Source organism: Aulonocara sp. 'chitande type north' Nkhata Bay, linkage group LG15 (genome assembly GCF_057382095.1).
Source record: "Aulonocara sp. 'chitande type north' Nkhata Bay isolate Kocher_YH1m ecotype deep benthic linkage group LG15, A_spYH_male_GT1.1, whole genome shotgun sequence".
Taxonomy (NCBI): Eukaryota; Metazoa; Chordata; class Actinopteri; order Cichliformes; family Cichlidae; genus Aulonocara; species Aulonocara sp. 'chitande type north' Nkhata Bay.
In genome coordinates this window covers 17,450,598-17,474,740 of record NC_141358.1, presented here as the reverse complement: position 1 = coordinate 17,474,740, position 24,143 = coordinate 17,450,598, and the positions used below count along the sequence as shown (strand labels likewise).

General features: G+C 40.1%; 1 protein-coding gene and 1 pseudogene across 2 annotated transcripts; both read left to right on the top strand.

Moving 5' to 3' along the window:
* The first annotated feature begins 1,395 nt into the window (after positions 1-1,395).
* Positions 1,396-8,143, top strand: srsf5b (serine and arginine rich splicing factor 5b). Of its 2 annotated transcripts, XM_086264707.1 has the most exons (9): positions 1,462-1,553; positions 1,632-1,696; positions 1,770-1,916; positions 3,550-3,620; positions 3,705-3,818; positions 4,174-4,246; positions 5,573-5,646; positions 5,737-5,844; positions 6,764-8,143. In XM_086264707.1, exons 3-9 carry the CDS (start codon positions 1,791-1,793, stop codon positions 7,077-7,079), a joined length of 882 nt encoding a protein of 293 aa, XP_086120833.1. In that variant the 5' UTR covers positions 1,462-1,553; positions 1,632-1,696; positions 1,770-1,790; the 3' UTR covers positions 7,080-8,143. The 2 variants fall into 2 exon arrangements, with proteins under 2 accessions (XP_086120832.1, XP_086120833.1); XM_086264706.1 differs by lacking the exon at positions 1,632-1,696 and having other exon boundaries at positions 1,396-1,553.
* Positions 8,144-20,564: 12,421 nt separating this feature from the next.
* Positions 20,565-22,591, top strand: LOC147312872 (uncharacterized; annotated as a pseudogene).
* Positions 22,592-24,143: the final 1,552 nt, after the last annotated feature.

Below are 24,143 nucleotides of genomic sequence, written 5' to 3'. Positions count from 1 at the left end.
AACATCATGGAGGAGACATAAAGTGAGTAAAAAACGTCCTAAATGCATTTAGAATTTATTTAGAACTACAAATTAAATTTCTTTTAGCAAATATTGTTTTTTTTAATGCCACAATTCCAACCCTGATCCTTTACCGGGCTTGGACCGGCAAAAGTGACCCGAAATTGGCACTCTGGTGTGTGTGTGTGTGTGTGTGTGTGTGTGTGTGTGTGTGTGTTTATAAGTAGTTTTAAACCTTGTGATCCACAAAACAGCATAAGAGTAAAAGAAGAACTGACTGTGTTACAGCACCCGCTGCTTGTTGAGAGTAAAAGAAAAAAAGTGGTTAAGGGGTCTGAATATAGCGACAAAGTCGCTAAGTTGGCAACACTGACTACGGCAGCCGTGATGCTCTGACAATCCATCAAGCAGTGCAGCTTACCAAAGTTGTACTAAAACATTTTTTAACAGATTTCTGCACGCTCAAATCGGTTCGAGGTCAGTAAGCACAACCAGAATTCATACATAAGGAACACTGGATTTTTGAGAAAATTAAAGGATTTTAAGTGTTCTTTATAGTGTAAATAAAGCACACTTCACGCCTCAAGGCATGAAGCACCTTGAGGCGACTTTTGCTGTGATTTGGCGCTATATAAATAAAATTGAATTGAATTAAATGGTGTGGAAAATACAAAAGAATATATTGCGATATATATCGTTACCGCACGTGCTTCAAATTATACCACGATATGGATTTTAGGCCATATCGCCCAGCCCTAATGGAAATCTTGTTTAGCTTTAAGCATCGTTTTACTTCACTGTTGCCTCTCCATTTAATGTCCAAATTGAATTCACAGGCTATGGCAGAACTGCTTCTTTTAGCTTTTCAGCTGAATTATAATTAAAGCTAAAGGAATCATTCAGTATTAAATAATTCTGATCTATCCATATTGATCATATATATTTTTGCATTACCTAGCAGCTCAGTTTTGGGTGGTATTGCATCTCCTCCAAATCAGTAGAAATAAAATTTAAACGTTTAACTGATAGGAGATGGAAATATGTGTACTCATGGTTAAAGGTTATCGTGGTTTGTTTTGATCTATGTGTGTTGTCTGCTGTATTTGATTGAAACCTGAGAAGCCTATCCTTCTTTAAAGGTGTGGTATTGCTTTCTTATTACCTGTTTGTTTGTTTTTGTTTTGTTTTCTGCTTGATTTCTGTAAAAATTATTGCAACTTGCGCCAACAGCCCAATTAAACCGTAGACATAATGCTCAAAGTGAGAAAATTGGTTTTAAATGTTTTCTATATAGTTGCCGAGTGACACCTAGTGGTCAGACTCCAAAACTACATGAGTCGGATTTGTGACGTCATCTCCGTAGACGTTCTCCCAGCACTTCGGCTTTTTTCGAGTTCTGCAGTGTCAGGGTGCGTCACTGGTCACGCGGGATGTACCCCACTCCCTCCTCCCAAACTCCCGGAGACAGCTGAGGTTCCATTTTGTTTTATTCTGGAGTTGAGGCTCACTGTCGCCAGTCAGTAAAATCAACTGCTGCTGCAGTCCTCTTAAAGGTACGTGTACATCGACTGGAATTTATTATATCTACATTACAGACGGGTGTCATTACTTGATATTATCTGGGTATTTAGTTATCTTTGGACCGACGGTTGACAGGCTATCGTTGCGAAAGCGGGCCACAGGCTGAGGCACATAAGTAGGTCATTTGTATTCCTCTGAAGCTGTGTTAGCTAAATCCTTAAAAACTAACGCAAGTGTTCTGCTTGTAGCTAATTAAACGTGACCAAATCATGAGCGGATGTCGTATTTTCATCGGCCGGCTGAGCCCCTCGGCCAGAGAGAAGGATGTGGAGAGGTTTTTCAAAGGATACGGCCGCATCCGAGATATCGACCTGAAGAGAGGATTCGGCTTTGTGGTGAGTCACCGAGCGAAAGTAGGTCAGGATGGCTGAAAGGTATTTAAATGTACTCTGAGCGCCATGCACGGGCCTGCTGTTAGATTTAGACTCCATACTTTATTTTACAGACCTGCCGTGGTGTTTTGAAGCAGGCTGCCGCAGGGAATCCTCATGGTTTCGTTTTTACGGCCTACTTCTTGTTTAGCGACATACCCACCAGTAAATCAGGGCCAAGTCGAGACTCGTTCATATACTTGGAGCGTTTTCTGCATACCAGAGTCATAAAGAAAGCAATTCAAAATATATGTATTTTTTTTTTAAATCGGAAATTTCATAATAAAAAATCCTAAATTTAGAGGTGGAACAAAGCTCGACTTTAAGCGGTTTTGTATATATTTCAAGGTGACCATTGAAATAAAGGTATTTTGCATAATGCTTCTAAATACCTACCCAAATAAGGACCTGGGAGCGTTACAAGATGGCTGCCGAGTGTCGAGACTTGGATCTGGAAAGATTTTGTTTTTTCCTGCATCGATAATGTTATGGCATCCCCTAAAGAGGATTTGGCCTTCCCCCAATGAAAAATCACCAACCTTGTAATGACGTTATGATTTTAATAGTTTATTCTACTTATTAAATGGCCTGGGCTAAATGATTTCTCCGAGATTTTGCTCCATATCGACATTGACAGCATCACACAGTTGCTGCAGATTTGCTGGGTAATCATGATGAAAACATCCCAAAGGTCCTGTATTGGATTGATGTCTGCTGGATTGAGGAGTACAGTCATGGTCTCATTGTCAGGTTAAAAGAGCTGTTTTAGATGGTTTGAGCTTTTTGACATGCAGCATCATCCTGTTGCAAGCAGCCATCCAAAGACGGGCACACTCTAGTCATGTAAGGATGGACATTTAACGCTAGAACCACCAGGAGGTGTCATTCTTGAAGTAGTGTTATAAATTTTAATCAAATTTTAACTAAGATTTGACAACACGTGCTTGAATGTAAGATGAATTTTCAGGGGTTTTAAGCAGATTTCTAAAATTTTGTCGATTATTTCATTACAAGTTAAAATCCACATTAGAATAAACCGAACATGGCGCACATCTATCACAAAATCTACATCTATCAGTGGGATCTCTTTTTATTGAAATAATAAACACTTTCGTTAAAGAAATCTGCATATATGGAAGGAAAATCCATAGATTTGATTAGACAAAGTAATACCTACTGAAAAATCCTGGCATTAGCCATTACTTCTAAGCTAATAGTTTCCCCTGTTTTCATGTCCTTGAACACAATTTGGTCTCATTTGCTCTGATTTGTGTCCACTTATGCAACATTAATATTTCCCTCTCTAGAAGGACAGAAAAGTCCACATTGCAACACTTGGAAGGGTTGAATTGAATCACTTTACCGCTCAGACCAGAGACCGATTTTGAGTCATACGTGTGATGAATTTTTACACTTTTCTAAAAGAGTGATGTATCTTTTAAATGTTATTCGTTACCATTCTTTTGGTATTAAAAGCTATTTGATTAGTCATTAAATGTTTCAGTAAAGTATTTAAAAACAGGACACATTATTGGTGATGAAAAGGATAAACATTAAGAACTGTGGATGTAAAAGGTGTTGTGTGCTTGGTCTGCAGGAGTTTGACGACCCCAGAGATGCAGAAGATGCTGTTTACGAGCTTGATGGCAAAGAGCTGTGCAATGAAAGGTAATGAATTTCCTTTAGGAAACGAGTCCCTTTATTCACATTTGTTGCCATAATAAAATATATTTTTAATGCTTGATACATCAGGGTGACCATTGAGCATGCTCGCGTGCGTCTGCGCGGTGGCCGCGGACGCGGTGGCGGCGGCGGAGGGGGGCGTTTCTCTGATCGCTACGGCCGCGGCTCCCAGAACAGCCGGAGGTAACAGCTCCCCTTTTTAAGATGAAATGCAAGTTCCCTTTAATTCCATTCAAAAAAAGAAGAATGGATGCACACAAAACCTCAGCAAGCACGCTCTGTAAACAGCTTCTGTTATTTGGTGAAAGGTCAGTCGTCAGATTATTGTGGCAGTTTAATGGCCTGCAGGCTGGAAATGTTCATAGCCACGATTAACATGCAGCACAAGTCTTGTCTTCGCTGATCTGGAAAGCTCTTTAACATGAGTTAGCCTTGTAATGACAGTTTGCTGATGAGAGCTCTTAGACTCTGGGTAAAGTCTGTATCAGCCCTACGCTGTTATTGCTCAATTGCTTCTTTTATATCTTTCCATTTCCAGTCGTAACCCTCCTCCAATGCGCACCGAGAACCGCCTGATTGTGGAGAACTTGTCCTCTCGAGTCAGCTGGCAGGTTAGTATTGGCTCAAGCGTCTTTTAAAAACCAGAACAAAAGCAAAAAAACAAACATGACAAGCCTTTGAAAGCTGCAACAGAACACAAATGTTATCACCTCCAACAGTCTATCTCCAAAAATACACATTAAAGTTTTAGAATTGCTGCTAAAAACAGACTATGTTACTGAAATCAAAACAGTTCGAACAGTTTTACCTTGTTATACATCAGTCAGCCCAAGTTATTCTTTTTCAGAATAATTGCTCTGATTAATCTGCATATCATGCAGTTCATTAGTGATGCAAAGAGCAGCAGAAGCAGCAACAAAACACTTAATTTGTTCCTGTTTTCACATTTTAACCAATTCTTCACCCCTTTATTTGCCAGTCATATGGAAGAGCTCGCTTATGGTGGAGTTAACCCCTTCTGGGTCCTTCTGTCTGGGTTGAGCCTGTGGTGTCAGCCAGTCTGTCCTACTCCTAGTTGATGCCTGCTGGTCATGTGAGCGCTCGCTCCACACTAGAGGCGCTGGCGGCCCCCTTCGCTCGCTCGCAACGCCTGATGTGTGGTTGAGGGCGAGAGAGAGGAAACAGAGGGTTGGCAGAGAGAAAGCAGAGGAGAGAGCGAGAGTCGATGGTGGTGGCGTATTGATCGATGGTTCGTTAATTTGAGGGGCTTCGATCGATATCCCCCCCTCCCTTCCCCCCTCTGGTGTTCCCGCACGTCGTGAGCGAGAGAGTGTGAATTCCTGCCAGGTGCCCGTGGATATAATCTGCTGTTTTCCCGGTTATGGTGGGCTCGGAGAGCCTGCGGCCCACCCCAAAGGGTTTCGCTCTCAGGTAGTAGTTTCCTCTCTTCCACCCTGTTCACTCTCTTTACTGAGGTGGGGTGCCGAGGCAGGGATGATCCCGGCGCGGAGCCCTGTGTCCTCCTTCCCAAGGAAAATGGGGCTCTGAGTGCCAAATGCTGCCCAGGCTGCGCCTCTGCAGTTCTTGCAGATGGTGTTCATCTCTCTGTAGTTTTAATGAGCGGTGTGTCCAAGGACCTCAAAGCTGCTGCAAGTAATCCGCCAATCACAATTGGCTTAGACCTTAATTAGCAATTATGAAACCTTCTTCCCCCCCCCCCCCCCCCCCCCTCTTCTATTGTTTTTGTAATTTTCTATATTGTTGAAACACTTGCAAGCTGAACAGACTGTGAGGTTCTTGGACTCATTCTCCTTATCTGCAGTAGTCTGTGTAGTCCTCTCAGAGAATCTAACCATCTCTCTTCAGTCCTGTTTGTGTCTCAGCCTGTGCTTGTGTTCTGAGGCGCTCCGTAATTTGACCAAAGTTTGCATGTGTAGGACCTGAAAGATTTCATGAGGCAAGCTGGAGAGGTGACTTTCGCAGACGCACATCGTCCAAAGCTCAACGAAGGGTGAGACTATTAACCGGTGCCCAGTGTCTGTTTATAATAAAAAAAGGAAAGTGAGTTTTTGACTTAACAGTGTGTCTTATTTGTTTTCAGGGTGGTTGAGTTTGCTTCTCACAGTGACCTGAAAAATGCACTTGACAAACTCTCTGGAAAGGAAATTAATGGCAGAAAAATCAAGCTCATCGAAGCTGCCAAGAAGAGGTGTGTTTGTGGAAAGCCGTTCACTTCAAATAACGCCAGAATTTATGAAAGATGTCTTTTTTCACTTTTTCCCTGTTTATCTTTTATTTCTTTTCTTTTTAAAGTAAATGGCCTGTATTTATATAGCGCCTTACTAGTCCCTAAGGACCCCAAAGCGCTTTACATATCCAGTAGTCCACCCATTCACACACACATTCACACACTGGTGATGGCAAGCTACATTGTAACCACAGCCACCCTGGGGCGCACTGACAGAGGCGAGGCTGCCGGACACTGGCGCCACCGGGCCCTCTGACCACCACCAGTAGGCAACAGGTGAAGTGTCTTGCCCAAGGACACAACGACCGAGACTGTCCAAGCCGGGGCTCGAACCGGCAACCTTCCGATTACAAGGCGAACTCCTAACTCTTGAGCCACGAAGTGTGCTTCAAACTGAATTCACCCAGTTGTAACAAATCAGTGCTGCTTTCAAGGAACTGCATATGTTTTTATGAAGAAAAACAGCTTATGTTGAAAGTCAAACATGTTTGAGTTTTGATAGTAATTAAGGAGACATTAGGTTAACCATTCAGTGCACCTGAACTAAATGTTAAACCCTCGCTTTCAAATTGTGCCATGTACAGGCTGGTGGAATGTAATACTGTACTAGTTTCTGATTACTGTGTTATGAAGGCAATTCTCAGTAACATCTGTAAAAATGGTTCCCTTGAGACGGATTTAATTAGTTTGGGTTTCACTTTGAGCGCACCGCATAGACTCTTACTATTATTAACTATTATCTGTTATTAACAGATTAGTTTTCTTTTTTCATGAAACTGAAAATGCTCATTTAAATAAAAGCTAATAATCAAATTTTTTATGAATATTGATATGAAGCTGGTGTAATATATATTTATATTTTTTTTTTCCCCTCTTTCAGGTCGAGAAGTCGCTCACGGTCTGAGAGCTCCTCTCGTTCGCGGTCCCGTTCCCGTGGCCGCTCTGCATCACGCTCCCCAAGACGCTCCCGCAGCCCTGCCAAAGCCCACAACCGTTCCCGCTCCCGCAGCGGCTCGCCTGCCGGCGGCGCATCCTCCCCAACCTCCAAATCTAAGGAGCCCGCCAAGCGCTCCTCCAAGATGAGCAAATCAGCGACCCCGCCCTCCCCCGCGCCTGCCCAGAGAGCCTCCGCCTCCCGATCCCGCTCGCGTTCACGCTCCCGCTCTCGTTCTCCTTCTACTGACAGCCAGCGCTAAAGGCTGAGTGTAAGTTATCGGGAGTCAACAGAAGCCACGGCTTGTTTCATCAGTAGAATCAGCTCGGAGGATTTGGCACACTGGAGCTCCTGTAAACTCTCTTTTGAAAGAGTTTTCCCGGAGCAAGGTTTGCTTTTTCCTGTCTGGACATTTCAAGTCACTGTTACTTGATTTTCCCACATTTACAGGTGTTCTCTGAATTCAGAACATTCTCGAACAGAACTTCTGTGGACAGCGATGCTGTTTGTCCTCTTCCTCACTAGTCAAGAAAGCCCGGACGCGTATCTGTTAACACCCTGTGGCTCAATTTCAGGTGCGGACATGCACCACCTTTGTTTCTTCTAGCAAAACGCTGTGTGAGCCAGCATCTGCATCAGTTAAATGAATCTCTCCACTATAATAAACTCTGAACAGGGATTTGAATTTCTGTTCAACTCTAGGATGCTTTTGATACGTCACCACTTAATCCTTTTGTGATACCTTTTGCTGGTCAGTGGCAGAATTTGAGATCATATTTCCTGTGCTTATTGCTCATGTTTTCTGAACCCCACAGCTGCTGTATAACTTCTGATGGTTGCATGTGCTTTTGTTTCATCAGAATATAATACCTTTGTTTTGTTTAGTTTTTTTACCTATTTGTGCTTAATACTCTTAATGTAACTTTGGCAGCTCTCTATCAAGAACAATTGTGTATAATTAAGCACAGCATCAGTTAAACAGCTGTACAGAAAAATTAATTTAATAAATCCCACTTTTTTTTTTCTTTTTTTTTTTTTGCGGTGGCTTTATTATTTTAAGAGTCAAAAACTCAAGGATCAGTGGTTTTGCTTACAGAATGCAGTTTTCATTAGTGTTGTACTTGTTTTTATTTGGGATTTTGTGTACAGATTGCAGACTTTCGTTTTAAATGTAATTCCAGTGGCCCTTGTTGGTACTATGAGAGTTTGGGTGGGGGGTAGATTTTTGTACATGAGGATTTTATTTTCAGTGAAAATTATAATGGGTGTTTGTATGATGTAGAAAGACAATAGACTTAACTAATAAAAGAATTTTCATTAAAACTGGATCGTCGTCATTAGTAACTTAAGTTATAAAGCACCAATACATTTACAAGTTTCAGATTGCAGTATGCTATAATAACTCTACAGTAGGACATTTTTCCGTTTGTATAGTCAGCTTTAAGATTTACTTGTCTGAGAATTCACATCATTGATTGATGTTATACAGTAGACTCTTTCAGCTCCTCCCCAGTAGCTGCAGGCTGGTAATTCTCTGTGGGTTAGAGGCAGGCTCATTACAAACCAAGCTCTGGCACAAAAGTTTCTAGTAGTTAGACATGAAATGTTAAGGTCTGGTTATTCGTCTGCGTAGACAAAACATGATCACACGGTTATTCTTTGATTGTTCTTTTTTTTTTTGTGTTTGTGTGAATGGAAAAATAAGAACAAACAGCAAACTGTTTTCTCAGTATCTGATTGGTAGTTTGAGATTTTTACAGACATTTTGACATGTTCAAGCAGGAAAAGCTGGCCCTGCGACAGCCTGGCGACCTGTCCAGGGTGTACCCCCGCCTCTCGCCCTATGACAGCTGGGATAGGCTCCAGCGCCCCCCGCTACCCTGAAAAGGATAAGCGGAAGCGAATGGATGGATGGAAGCAGGAAAAGCTGGAAGATTCAGTTTTCAAGAGTTCATGCTGCCTGACAGAAAAATTGTAAATGAGTTTGTAGCTTCATAAGTCATCCAGTGGCTTAGATAAGTGTCACTGAATTTTAAAACGCATGCATCGAAAAGATATACAGCCAACTATTTTAAAAGCTGATCAATCTTTTAGTCGTTTATCAAAGAAACTCCAATCCAACGAAAAATGAAGCTGTGATTTTTCACAGTTTTTATTGGTTCTAATTTTTGTCCTCTGTTTGATGGAGTCTTAAGGCCATGTTAAGAAAAAAAAATATTGGTGATCATTCTGAGAATAATGTAAAGAGAGGCTGCTGGTGACATTTTACAGAGCCACCATAGAGAGCATCCTAATGTACGGCATAACAACATGGTATGCAGGGTGCTCAGCTGCGGACAGGAAAGTACTGCAGAGGGTCATCAACACAGCCCAGAAGATCACTGGCTGCTCTCTGCGCAGCCTGGAGGTCACTGCAAACTCTCGGTACCTCAGCAGAGCTGGCAATATCATCAAGGACCACTCTCACCCCAGCAATCAACTGTTTGAACTATTACCGTCAGGCCGACGGTACAGGTCACATAAAACCAGGACAAACAGATTCAGGGATAGCTTCTTTCCCAGAGCTATCACCGTAGTAAATAAGCATAAAAACAATTGAACCTGCTTAGCTATACCATACCGTCACTGTCATTATATCATGCTGCTATTCATACTGTCATTATATTAATGCTGCTATCCTGTATATATTGTACTTACTATTGTTTGAGTACTTGAGATTGTTTTATTGTACTTTTTATATTTTACATTTATATTTATTATTGAATCTTTAGCCAAGGGAGTGGCACTCCAATTTTGTTGTACTCTGTACAATGACAATAAAGGCTATTCTATTCTATTCTAAAAGATTTATTTTGAGAAGAAAGTCAAAATATGGAGATACCATTGCTGTTTCAAGACAAACTGCCACGGCTGCTACGCCCTTTACAAATTGCCTTGTGTAGGTGAGTTGGTGAAACAAATTGATCAGCCAACTGACCAGATGCAGCTTTGTGCACATCCTTTAAACATCCTTATCACCACGCTGTGTTCCCAGGAAGGAAGAGGTTTCCACAATCATTGTTGCAAAGTGGAAGCATGTAGGAACCACAGCAAGTGCCATTTCAGAGGTGTGAACCAGTGCATTTGTTCATGTAGTGTTCAAGCTTCCTTAACACACCCCAGGATGCCACAACTGTAGGTACTATAGAGCAATTATGGTCTTCAGCCTGGAGTTGATGTTGCCAGATGATACCCAACCTTCACTGACTATTTTGACTCTCCTGATGGCAGGTCAGCAGTGGTGGCCAAATCACTACAAACAACCTCGAGGCTTCTAGCCCAGCCCCCCTCCTCCATATACCAGGGCCAACAATAGGCTCACTCAGCTGCTTCCCCAATCCTGTGAACAGCTGTCTACTGCTCATTCCCTGAAACAATACAGTGTTTTCTGGGGACTCTCTTTTGCCATTCTTTCTCTCTGCACTTGGTATTTTATGCTCTTGAAATGTCTCGAGGTCGTATCTTGAGATTTTAGGCCCAGTTGAGCAGATGACCTCCTTACCCTGCTCTGATTAGATATCCATGTCAGGCCTCAACGTTGCCTGGGTAACAGGTGGGATATTCAGAATCAGAATCAGAATACTTTATTCATCCCGAGGGATGAATAAAGGTCTACTCCCATCTGCCACCTTGGAGGATATTGAGCTTAGGTCTTCTTAGGTCTTCTTGCAGTAGATGCAGAGCTTAGGTCTTCTTGCAGTAGATGGTTGTTCCCTTGCCCAAATGAACTGTAATTATCATACTTTAGGCTTGTTTAGTGGTTTTGGCCTTTTCCTGGCCTGCTCCAATCTCTGCAGCCTCTCTAAGCACCTTGTCATTTCACCTGTGTGTGCTGTGTGTCCTGTTTGATCAGGACACACAGCCTTTAGTGTTTGTTCAGTGTTTGGATCCACGAGTTCCTGCCATTTAAGTTCCTTGTAATTAGTTATTTGTGTTAAATAAAGCTGTTGTTAAGTTCAGTCTATCCTGAGAGTCCTGCATTTGGGTCCTAACCTGCCTGCTACACACAACGCTGCATGGAACAATACATTTGAACTATTACCCCTTTGTGAAAATACAATGTTATACTGTTAATAGACGTAAAAGGCCTTTGTCAACATGTAAACTCTGAAATCTGTTGTCATGGTGAGCACCATCCCCTCCAACAGCTGAAACACCATGTAGACTGCCTATCACTTCCTGGGGGGAAACAATCTTCAATACGGTGGAGCCCCGCATGATAGTCTGGCAGCCTGTTTCCATAGAAATGGTCCTCCGTTCCCTGAGGGCAGATAGAGTAATTCACATGTGTAAAAAAAAAAAAAAAAAAAAAATATATATATATATATATATATATATACAGAAAGGCTCATATGACCACTAACAATATCCATCAGTGACTGAATAAAATCACTTACGCATGGCTGAGTCTGGAGATCCCAGAGAACAGATATCCAAAGGAGAAGCCCATGAAAGGCATGGGAGCGCCAATGGCCAAGAGTGAAGGAGACAGCACAGCCATGGCGATGTCTCCATTTTCGATGCATGTTAAGATAAAGATCACCACTAAAAAAAATCTCCATTATAGTGAGGTGACTGTTGTTGTGATTTGGTGCTATATCAATAAAATTTAATTGAATTGATGACTACCTGAGAACAACAAGACAAATCACTGTTTAGCTTTTATTCTTGTTTTATATCGTTAACAATTAATTATGTTGTTCTATATTTTAATTATTCAGTAAGAAGTATACAGTAAGAAGTACAGAGGTTATATAGAACATTGTTATTCCAAAAAACACTTTTGGCCCAACACTTACTGAATTTGTTTTGACCTGGTTCCTCAAGTTCCCATATGATGTAGAGTGAAGCCATGTTAATGACAACGTGTGCAACCATTGGAGATGTGAGCAGGACAGACGGAACAATTGACGGAAAAAGTGTGGACTTTATACCGGTTTTTAAATTGTGTTGATAGGCCACGTAAAACCAGAGTTATGATAAAAAAAATGCAATGTTTGTTTTTTTCCCCCTGAATACTATCATTTATATTTACTGCGGGAAGAAATGGTAAAAACAGCATTTTATAAGGAAAGCGCTTGAAAGCACTCGCCCCCTGTGAGCAAGGACAAAACCAAAAACAACCCCATCCTTTCCTATTGGTGGAAAAATGTACCATGTCGACCAATCAAAAGATTGTAAATGCTGTAATTTGATTATTTTCATAAACCATGTAACTTGGATGGATTCGATGCTGGCGTGACCACAGTGAGTGCACACGTCTAATGTTGCTCACAGTGGTCCAAGGGACTGCTCAGGGAGTTTGTGTGTTTGCTCAGACACACAAAATTCTAAAAATTAGAAGGAACATTGCTCACCAGCCACTTTATTAGGTAAACCTGTTCAACTGCTCATTAATTCAATTTAATTTTATTTATACAGCACTAAATCACAACAGTTACCTCAAGTCGCTTACAGAGAAGCAAGTACTTTGGCAACAGCGGGAAGGAAAAACTCCCTTTTAACAGGAAGAATCCTCTAGCAGAACCAGGCTCAGGGAGGGGCGGGGCCATCTGCCAGGAGTGGTTGAGGTGAGAGAAGGTAGATAGGACATAACACATTCTGTTGAAGAGAGTCAGAGATTAAGTATGATTCAGTGCAGTGAGGTCTATTAACACAAAATGAGTTTGAAAGGTGATTGAAGAAGAAATACTCAGTGCATCATGGGAATCCCCCAGTGGCATTTTAAGCCTGAGAGCAGAGATAGACAAACTCTATCTGAATCCAAACTGGAAGCTGGTTCCGTGGAAGATGGGCCTGAAAACTGAAGGTTCTGCCTCCCAATCTACTTTTGAATACTCTAGCAACAACAAGTAAGGTAGTGAAGTGCTCTAATAGGGTGATATAGTATTATAAGGTCATTAAGATAGCATGGGGCCTGATTATTCAAGCAGGATTTTGAATTCAATTTTGGATTTAACAGGGAGCCAGTGAAGGAATCCAAGAGAGAAAGGAGAAATATGCTCTCTCTTTCTAGTCCTTATCAGTACTGTTGCTGCAGGATTTTGGATTAACTGAGGGGTTTTCAGGGAGTTTTTAGGAGATCCTGATAATAATGAATTACGGTAGTCCAGCCTAGAAGTAATAAATGCATGAACTAGTTTTTTAGCGTCACTCTGAGTGCAGAATTATTAGGCAAATGAGTATTTTGTCCACATCATCCTCTTCATGCATGTTGTCTTACTCCAAGCTGTATAGGCTTGAAAGCCTACTACCAATTAAGCATATTAGGTGATGTGCATCTCTGTAATGAGAAAGGGTGTGGTCTAATGACATCAACACCCTATATCAGGTGTGCATAATTATTAGGCAACGTCCTTTCCTTTGGCAAAATGGGTCAAAAGAAGGACTTGACAGGCTCAGAAAAGTCAAAAATAGTGAGATATCTTGCAGAAGGATGCAGCAGTCTCAAAATTGCAAAGCTTCTGAAGCGTGATCATCGAACAATCAAGCGTTTCATTCAAAATAGTCAACAGGGTCGCAAGAAGTGTGTGGAAAACCCAAGGCGCAAAATAACTGCCCATGAACTGAGAAAAGTCAAGCGTGCAGCTGCCAAGATGCCACTTGCCACCAGTTTGCTCATATTTCAGAGCAGCAACATCACTGGAGTGCCCAAAAGCACAAGGTGTGCAATACTCAGAGACATGGCCAAGGTAAGAAAGGCTGAAAGACGACCACCACCGAACAAGACACACAAGCTGAAACGTCAAGTCTGGGCCAAGAAATATCTCAAGACTGGTTTTTCTAAGGTTTTATGGACTGATGAAATGAGAGTGGGTCTTGATGGGCCACATGGATGGGCCCGTGGCTGGATTGGTAAAGGGCAGAGAGCTCCAGTCCGACTCAGCAGGTGGAGGTGGAGTACTGGTTTGGGCTGGTATCATCAAAGATGAGCTTGTGGGGCCTTTTCGGGTTGAGGATGGAGTCAAGCTCAACTCCCAGTCCTACTGCCAGTTTCTGGAAGACACCTTCTTCAAGCAGTGGCACAGGAAGAAGTCTGCATCCTTCAAGAAAAACATGATTTTCATGCAGGACAATGCTCCATCACACGCGTCCAAGTACTCCACAGCGTGGCTGGCAAGAAAGGGTATAAAAGAAGAAAAACTAATGACATGGCCACCTTGTTCACCTGATCTGAACCCCATTGAGAACCTGTGGTCCATCATCAAATGTGAGATTTACAAGGAGGGAAAACAGTACACCTCTCTGAACAGTGTGTGGGAGGCTGTGGTTGCTGCTGCACGCAATGTTGATGGTGAACAGATCAAAACACTGACAGAATTCATGGATGGCAGGCTTTTGAGTGTCCTTGCAAAGAAAGGTGGCTATATTGGTCGCTGATTTGTTTTTGTTTTGTTTTTGAATGTCAGAAATGTATATTTGTGAATGTGGAGATGTTATATTGGTTTCACTGGTAAAAATAAATAATTGAAATGGGTATATATTTGTTTTTTGTTAAGTTGCCTAATAATTATGCACAGTAATAGTCACCTGCACACACAGATATCCCCCTAAAATAGCTAAAACTAAAAACAAACTAAAAACTACTTCCAAAAACATTCAGCTTTGATATTAATGAGTTTTTTGGGTTCATTGAGAACATGGTTGTTGTTCAATAATAAAATTATTCCTCAAAAATACAACTTGCCTAATAATTCTGCACTCCCTGCATTTGTTTAATATGTGCATTGAAGAACATATCCTGGTCAAAAATGGCTCCAAGATTCCTCACAGTGTTACTGGAGGCTAAGGTAATGCCATCCAGAGTAAGAATCTGGGTTAGATACAATATTTCTAAGATTTTCAGGGCCGAATACAATGACGTCAGTTTTATCTGAATTTAGAAGCAGAAAGTTAGCGGCCATCCAGGTCTTTATGTCTTTAAGACATTCCTGCAGTTTAACTAATTGGTGTGTGTTATCTGGCTTCATGGATAGACACAGTTGGGTGTCCTCTGCATAGCAGTGAAAATGTATGCTATGTCTTCTGATGATACTGCCTAGGGGAAGCATGTATAATGTAAACAGAATTGGTCCTAGCACTGAACCCTGTGGAACTCCATAATTGACCTGAGTGTGTGAAGAGGAGTCTCCATTTACATGTACAAATTGGAGTCTATTAGATAGATATGATACAAACCACTGCAGCGCAGTACCTGTAATACCTGCATGTTCTAATCGCTCTAATAGGATATTATGGTCGACAGTATCGAATGCTGCACTAAGGTCTAGCAGGACAAGCACAGAGATGAGTCCACTGTCACAGGCCATAAGAAGATCATTTGTAACCTTCACTAAAGCTGTTTCTGTACTGTGATGAGCTCTGAAACCTGACTGAAACTCTTCAAATAAACCATTTCTCTGCAGATGATCTGTTAGCTGTTTGACAACTACTCTTTCAAGGATTTTTGATATGAAAGGAAGGTTGGAGACTGGCTTATAATTAGCTAAGACTGCTACTACTGCCAGCTTGAAGGCCTGTGGTGCATAGTTGATTAATAGAGATAGGTTGATCATATTTAAGATTGAAGCATTAATTGATGGCAGGACTTCTTTGAGCAGTCTTTTGGGAATGGAGTCTAAAAGATGGTTTGGAGGAAATCATTACTAAAGTTAACTCAGAAAGATCAATTGGAGAAAAAGACTTTAAATGAATATTCTTGTGTTCTTATTTTCTTTAATCAGTGATGAGTAGTAAGATGTTCTAGCTTTGCGGAGGGCTTTCTTAAACATCACCAAACTATTTCTTTAGGCTACATGATGATCTTCTAAATTTGTGACACGCCATTTTCTCCCCAGCTTACAAATTATCTGCTTTAAGCTACATGTTTGAGAATTAGAACATGTAATCAATTATTGTAAATTTAAATGTTATTAGCAAATGATCACACAAGAGAGGCTTTTCAGGAAACACTGTTAAATGTTCAATTTCTGTGCCATATGTTAAAACAAGAGCTAGAGTGTAAATAAAGTGGTGGGTGGGTTCTTTTACATTACTTTTACATTATTTTACATTAGATTAATACAAATGTGAAATAAGTAAAAGCAACTGAGTGAGGGAAAGCAACTGAATGCATTTAGGCATGAGGGGCTTACAGAGAAAAGGAAAAAACTATCCAGCAAGCGGCAGCTCTTTAGGGGAAAATGCCTTGTTGATGACAGATGTCAGAGGAGAATGGCCAGACTGCTTTGATCTGATAAGAAGGCAACAGTAACTACAGTAACAGTAATCGTTTGTTACAAGAGGGTATGCAGAAGAGCCTCTCTGAACATTCAGCAAATTAACCTCCTAAGACCTGAACTCTTCCATTTTTTTTTACCTGGTTTTTGTTTCTAAGAAAAATGAGAGCCACATATGAGGATATTCGTTTTAAATTTCTATAAAACAGAGGCAGTATAATGTCCTTGTAAGTGGATATCAGGCCCTTGTAGAGCAAAATTTAGTATTTTGGTCTAGACAACCCAAAATGTGATGTCCACATATGTGGACGCCAAGTCCTAGGAGGTTAAAACGTGAAGCAGATTGCTTACAGCTGCAGAAAAGTAGGAAAACATTGCCTGTTTGATGAGTCTCAATTTCTGCAGACATATTTGGATGGTAGTGTAAGAATTTAGCGTAAACAACATGAAATCATGGATCCATGTTGTTGATGCAACTGTTGCAATTTGGTGCTATATAAATAAAACTGAGTTCAACTCAGTTCAATTCAACTCAATTCATCCTGCCTTGTATCAGTTGTTCAGGCTGGTGGTGTAATGGTGTGAGGGATATTTGCTTAGAACACCCTTTAGCACCATATGAGCAGGTCACAAATGTCACAGCCAAGCTGAGAACCCTGTTCATCCCTTTATGGTCGCAGTGTGCCCATTTTCTGATAGTTTCCTCTAGCAAAATAATGCACCATGTTAGAAAGCCTAAATAATTTCAAACTGGTTTCTCAAACTTGTTATACTCAAATGACCTCCACAGTCACCAGATCTCGATTGAATAGAGCACCTTTGGGCTCTTATGGAGCAGAAGATTTAGAGTTGACAAATCAGTGGGAACTATGTGATGCTATCATGTCAATATGGACCAGAAGCTCTAAGAAATGTTTCCAGCACCTTGTTGGTTCTGTGCCAAAAAGGGTTAACGTTGTCGTGAAGACACAAAGGACTCTGAACTGGTACTACTAGGTGTACCTAATCCAGTGCCCAGTAATTGTATACTCCCGTCCTTATTGTGTATTCATGTGAAAAAAGGACTTCTAACTGGGAACATTCACTTTAACGCTAAGTTCCTGACATCGTACACAAAAACATGGCAGATATTTCCCCCACGATGACGAACATTTAATTGATGTTGCAACACAGATGTATTGCATCTTTTTTTAATTTCTATGGCTGATCAGGTAATAACCTTGACACTGGAAATATCGGACAATAGTAAGAATGGACAGAAAGTGCAATTCATTTCAGCATTTAATAAATAAGTTTCGTCGCCTGTCAGAGATTTACAGTTAACAAACAGTCAGGTGAATAAACAACACTGAGACACTTAAGATTGACAACGTGCGGCACGGGTGAAAAGCTCAGAGCGAATCACACCGAACTGCAGTATTCGTTTATTTTTATAGGTTACATCGTCAATATGCAAATATAATCACATTTCCTGTTACGCAGGTCCTGATGCTGTCTGTGTGTGTAAGCTGTGTGTGTGTGTCACAAAGTATGTGTGTTGCAAGTCAATTTCTAAGAATAATATAATGCAAGTCAACTTCTGCGGATATGTATTTCTGTACTGGTCTCTTGTCAGTGTCACAGGGTCAGCTTCCTGTTTCAACAGAAAACTGTCTGGTGAAATATGTATAACATAACTTTTGAAGCATAAGCAAGTAAAACAATAAATCAAATCAAATCAAATCAAATCACTTTTATTGTCACATCACATGTGCAGGCACACTGGCACAGCACATGCGAGTGAAATTCTTGTGTGCGAGCCCCACAAGCAACAGAGATGTGCAAACACAACAACACAAACGAGCAAAATACAAGAATGGCCAACCTGAAACTAATAAATATATGTACAATATATAATAGTGTATGCATTTCTGGATGTGTATACTAAATATTTTCATACGTGTGTGTGTGTGTGTGTGTGTGTGTGTACACATTTTTACAAATTAAATAGTAAAAAAAAAAAAAAAAAATAATAATAATAATAATAATAATAATAATAATAAAATATATAAAATATACAGAGTTGAATATGTGCAAAACAAGTGGCATTTATATACAGTGTGGAGTGCATAATGTTGAAATAAAAACTCCCTAACATCGCCAAAAGTAGGAAAGGTGTTTTTTCGGTCCTGAAATCCATGCACTATTGCTTGACAATGAGGTCAAAAAGAAAACTGATTGAGTCAGCAGCACAGAAAGCATTAGTGCAGGTTGCCAGGAATTTTCTTGGCATTTATAGAGCATATAACAATAGTGAACTCGTGGATAATGTGCTGAAAGCATATCTGCTAATGGGTGCCAGAATGTCACTAAAGATTAACTTTTTTCATTCTTATCTCAACTTTTTTTTCCATCAAATTTGGGCATTTTCAGTGATGAACATCAGGATATAAAAGTGACAGGCAATGGATATTAGGGAAAATTTAATCTGAACATGATGACTGATTGCTCTTAGTTCTTACTTGAGTTAGTGTAAAAAAAAAAAGAAAAAAAAAGATGCAGAGCTGATCTGAATTTCCAGTAGCAAACAAAGGATATTTTTGTAGACCGGTGAATTTGGACAGACATATCAAGTCAATCAGTTATGTTAGAAAAACATATCAGTGTGTTATTTTAAACATTGACCAATTAACTGCATAACTTTGTGTATGCACCTGAGGTTCATGTCCACCTGTAGACCCAGACCAGATTAACCACAGCTGTTATATCACTCAACTGGAACACCTGTGACACAAAATCACACTAACCTCTTACAGGGTGCTACAAATACCAGTAAGAATGTCTAATAGTAATACAAATTCCAGTCTGGTGTCAGCTATGGAAACTTAATGTACTGAAATAAAGTACAGTGACATAAATGAGAGTTCATGGGAGGTATAATAAATGGGCGTGGAAAAAAATTACATTAACCAAGTAACTGAGCTCATCTCTGTCCAAATTTTGTAGGAGGCACAAATCATAACAAAATATCCATAAATCCATAAATAAATATAATACATAAATAAAAAGTGCATTATTTAACTGGTTACTGTATAATCTTTTTAAAATTTTGCATAAATACCAACCTTAGCTATGAAAAAGGCTGTAAGAGGCATGATGACATACTGAGCCACAACTGCAATAGCCAGTCCTTTAGGTTTCATCATGTAATGCTGGAAACTGGGGAAAGTACACAATTATTAAAATATATATACACTCTAGTGCACCTCCAAAATTTAGAAAATTGGAGGTCTTTTTTTTTAAAGTAAACTTTCATGTGTTCTATATTCATGACCACAGGTTATGACCATAGCTCGTGAAAATGAGAAATCCAGTTTCACCAGTTATTAAAACATTTAATACATCTTATGTCAGTGTATTCATTTTTACGTCCTCCCTGTCTCGTCATGTTCATTAGGTTAAGCCGTGTCTCCCTTCTGTGTGCAACTTCCTCTTTTCCCTCCCTGTGTACATAGCTGTGTCGAAAATTCATGGGCTGCATCCTCCTGAGGCTGCATTTGTAGGCCGATTACATCACAGCGACGCGCCGAAGGCTGTCCAAATTCGTAGACTCCTCCGAATACAGCCGACAAATGCGTCCTCCTTTTCCCCGAATTTGAAGGATGGGTCGGGTGTGTTCTTCGTGGCCTACCATATCCCAGAATTCATAGCGCGGCCCAGCCAAACTCCAGTTTCCGGCAATGGCGGCCGCTACTAAGTTTTAAAATTACTCTTATTAATCTTTCTGGGTCACAAAATTAACTTTTAACATATTTTCAGGCGAGAATGTGGGTGTGTAAACTTCAAACATCTGCTCGGTTTATCAAGGTGTCGCATATTTGCAAAAGTGCTTCGACGTTTTCGGAGACGTCTGTTACCCACCAGCTCGATAGCTAGCCGAGAGCTCGAGGGTCACTAGAGCCGCAGAGAACGGCACAACTCCCGGCACATCATTTTCAGATCACCGCGGACTTTCGCTACTCAGGTTAAACGTAATATATAAGTCACCTAGACAACCTAAAAATGTTATTGTTGGGCTTTTTTCAGTGTTTTATTTGTTCGTGAGTAAATCAGTTTGGCTGAGATTAAAGTTATTAGATTAGATTAGATTATATTAGATTAGATTAAATAAAACTTTATTAATCCCCCGGGCAAGTTCCTCCTTGGGCTTCACACAGCTGAATAAACGTCAAACAGAAAACTGATTAAATGGAAGTGTGAGATGGTTGAGAATTTACTCCAATGTTCTGTTATATTTTAGATAGCAAGGAGCAGACGGCCGAGTTTATTAAACTCCACCGAGACAGTGGGGACGCTAATCAGAAGGCTAGACCGTCCAATTTCCCCAGCTGTTTACTTCCGGTCTACCTCCTGAGGACCTGGCCCACGTAGACTGCGAAGGCTGGGTCCTCATGTGTCCCATGAAATGAAGCAGGCAGCTCAGAGCGACCCAGAGCAAATCAAAGTTGGCATTCAGCGGTGAGTGAGAGGAAGGACGCTAGCATCAACTAGCTAGCCGGTCGTCACGGCAAAGCTACAAGAGCGTCTCTCAGCATGGGCCCGAAAAAAGTTCTGTCAGCCGAGGAAGGAGACGATATTAAGAAGTCGCTGGAGTTTATGACAGAGGAGATTTCTACTGTCAAACTGCAGCAGAAAGCCATCCTGGACCTGGTCGAGGAAGTTAAGGCTCTCCGCATCCAGAACGCCGAGAAGGATCGGCGGCTGGCGTACCTGGAGAACAGAGTGGCGGATTTGGAGCAGTACACCCGGATGAACGATGTTATCATCACGGGGCTTCGCATCAAACCCCGGTCATACGCCCGGGCGGTCGCCACTGACAATGTAGGAGGGCCAGGAGAGGAAGATGTCAACTCCACGGAGCATCAAGTGGTTACCTTTCTACGGTCCAAAGGTGTGGAAGTGGATTATAACAACATTGAGGCTTGCCACCCTCTACCCCGAAAAAATGAAAGTGACAAACCAGCCATCATTGTGAGATTTGCAAACAGAAAACCGAAAACAGCACTGTTAAAACAAGGAAAGAAACTGAAAGGATCCGATGTCTTCATGAACGAACATCTGATAAAAAGAAATGCGGACATTGCCAGGAAAGCACGTTACTTGAAGAAACAGGGAAAAATTCAAAATACATGGACCACCAACTGCAAAGTATTCATTAAACTCAATGGAACAAGCCAAAGTGTTGGTCATCAGAAATATGGAAGAGCTGGACAAATACTGAGGTCAACTTACTCTGGAGGTATGAATACACATGTGACGTGACACACAACACAACACATGGCACAGTCCAAAAGAACTTCATCTGCATCCGGCAACAATATCAACATAACTCATTGGAATTCTCTTTATGATAATCTGGAACTGAGAACATTTCGATACACAGACCATAATGTTCTAGACTTAGAAAAGGATATAGACCCGGAAAATAATTTCTTCTACAACATCAGCTGTAACTGCTGCTACTTCACTGATGAACAGTTTAAGCACACCATCAACACGGAAAATAAATTATCAATAATCCATTTTAATAGCAGAAGTCTGTATGCCAACTTCAACAATATAAAGGAATATCTAAATGAGTTGACAAATCCATTTGGAATTATTGCCATTTCTGAAACATGGATCAATGCGGAGAAAGGAATGGACTTTGGACTGGAGGGATATGAAGTGAATTTTGTAAATAGAAGGAACAAGAGTGGAGGGGGAGTAGCTGTGTATGTGGATAAAAACCTAAACTACAAGGTGGTAGAAAGTATGACAACTGTAATTGATAATTTGCTAGAATGTATAACAATTGAAATTTATAAGGAAAAAGAAAAAAATGTAATAATTAGCTGTATATATAGAACACCTGGCTCTAGTATTCAAGTATTTAATGACTTCATAGAGGAAATATTCTCTAAAACAAATCAAAAAGTTATGTTTATCTGTGGTGATTTTAATATTGACCTGTTGAATCCAAAAAAGCATAAAATGAGCGACGAATTCCTAAACACTATGTACAGTTTGAGTTTACATCCTAAAATAACCAGGCCTAGCAGAATTACACCACATTGTGCCACCTTACTTGACAATATTTTCACTAACAATATGGAAAACAACATTGTGAGCGGATTATTAATTAATGACATCAGTGATCACCTACCAGTTTTTGCAGTTTATGACACTAATTATAAGAAAAATCAGCATGAAGAACAACTGAGATACAGACGTGTAAGGACAGAAGAAACGATGACTGCATTTAAGAACGATCTATTAAATCAGGACTGGGACAAGGTGTACAAAGAAGCTGATATTGATATTGCATATGGCATATTTTTAAGAATATTCATGGAGTTGTACGATAAAAACTGTCCAACAATAAAATACAACAGAAAGCACAAATATTCAGATAGACCATGGCTCACTAAGGGTTTACAAAATGCATGTAAAAAGAAAAATACACTCTATAGGGAATACCTAAAACAAAGAACAAAAGATGCTGAAAATAAATACAAAAAATACAAAAATAAGTTGACCAATATTATACGTGTATGTAGAAAGGAGTATTATAGTAAAATATTGAACAACAATAAACATAATATGAAAGGAATATGGGATGTTTTAAACGGTATCATTAAAAATAATTCTGGACAACAAAGTTATCCACAATACTTTATCGATAATGGCAATATTATGGAAAACACTGCTGATAAGGTCAACAGCTTTAATCATTATTTTGTAAATATTGGACCAAAACTGGCAGAACAAATTCCTGAGTCACTGCCATCAGTAGAATGTAGTGAAAACCTGATTGATAGGAACCCTAACTCAATGTTCCTCACATCAGTGGAGGAAAAAGAAATAATTGACATTGTACACATGTGTAAATATAAAACATCTACTGATTGTAATGATATTGACATGAAAATCGTCAAGAAGGTCATTGAAGGAATTGTAGGACCTCTAACATATATTTGCAACTTATCATTTCAGACGGGAAAAGTGCCAAACAAAATGAAAATAGCTAAAGTTGTGCCGCTGTATAAAACCGGGGATAGACGCCACTTCACAAATTACAGGCCTGTTTCTTTACTACCACAATTCTCCAAAATCCTAGAAAACCTGTTTAATAAACGATTAGACAAATTCTTAGATAAATATAAATTACTCTCTGACAGTCAATATGGATTCAGATCAAAAAGATCAACATCTCTGGCATTAATCGAATCAATTGAGGAGATTACGAATGCTATAGATCAGAAACAGTATGCAGCTGGAGTATTTCTGGATCTCAAGAAAGCATTCGACACAATCAATCATGACATATTAATTAATTCCCTTAGAAATGCACAAGTGCAGATTCATGTAGATGGTGTGGAAATTGAAAGAGTACTTGAACATAAGTTTCTTGGTGTGATTATAGATGATAAATTAAACTGGAAGTCTCATATAAATCATATACATAACAAAATTTCAAGAAGTGTCTCAATCTTGAGTAAAGTAAAACACATTCTGGACCACAAATCACTCCACATTCTCTATTGTTCCCTGATTGCACCGTATTTGAATTACTGTGCAGAGGTTTGGGGCAATACTTACAAATGTTCGCTATCATCAATCTTTATATTACAAAAAAGGGCCATAAGGATAATCCATAAAACTGGTTACAGAGATCATACAAATCCACTATTCTTAAAATCAAAAATTCTAAAATTCACAGATCTGGTTCATTTTCTCACAGCACAAATTATATATAAAGCAATAAATAACCTGCTCCCTGACAATATTCTAAAAATGTTTTCTAAAAGGGAACGGGGATACAATTTGAGGGGGGAATTAAATTTAAAACATCCTCGTATCCGTACAACATTAAAAAGTTTTTGCATCTCTGTGTGTGGAGTGAAGCTGTGGAACAGACTAAGTAAAGATATGAAGCAATGTCCAAGCATGGCGCAGTTTAAAAAGCGGTTTAAGGATATGGTTTTTACAGGGTACAGGGAAAAGGTAGAGATTTGATAGGGTGTTCTTGTCTAATATTTTCATGTGTG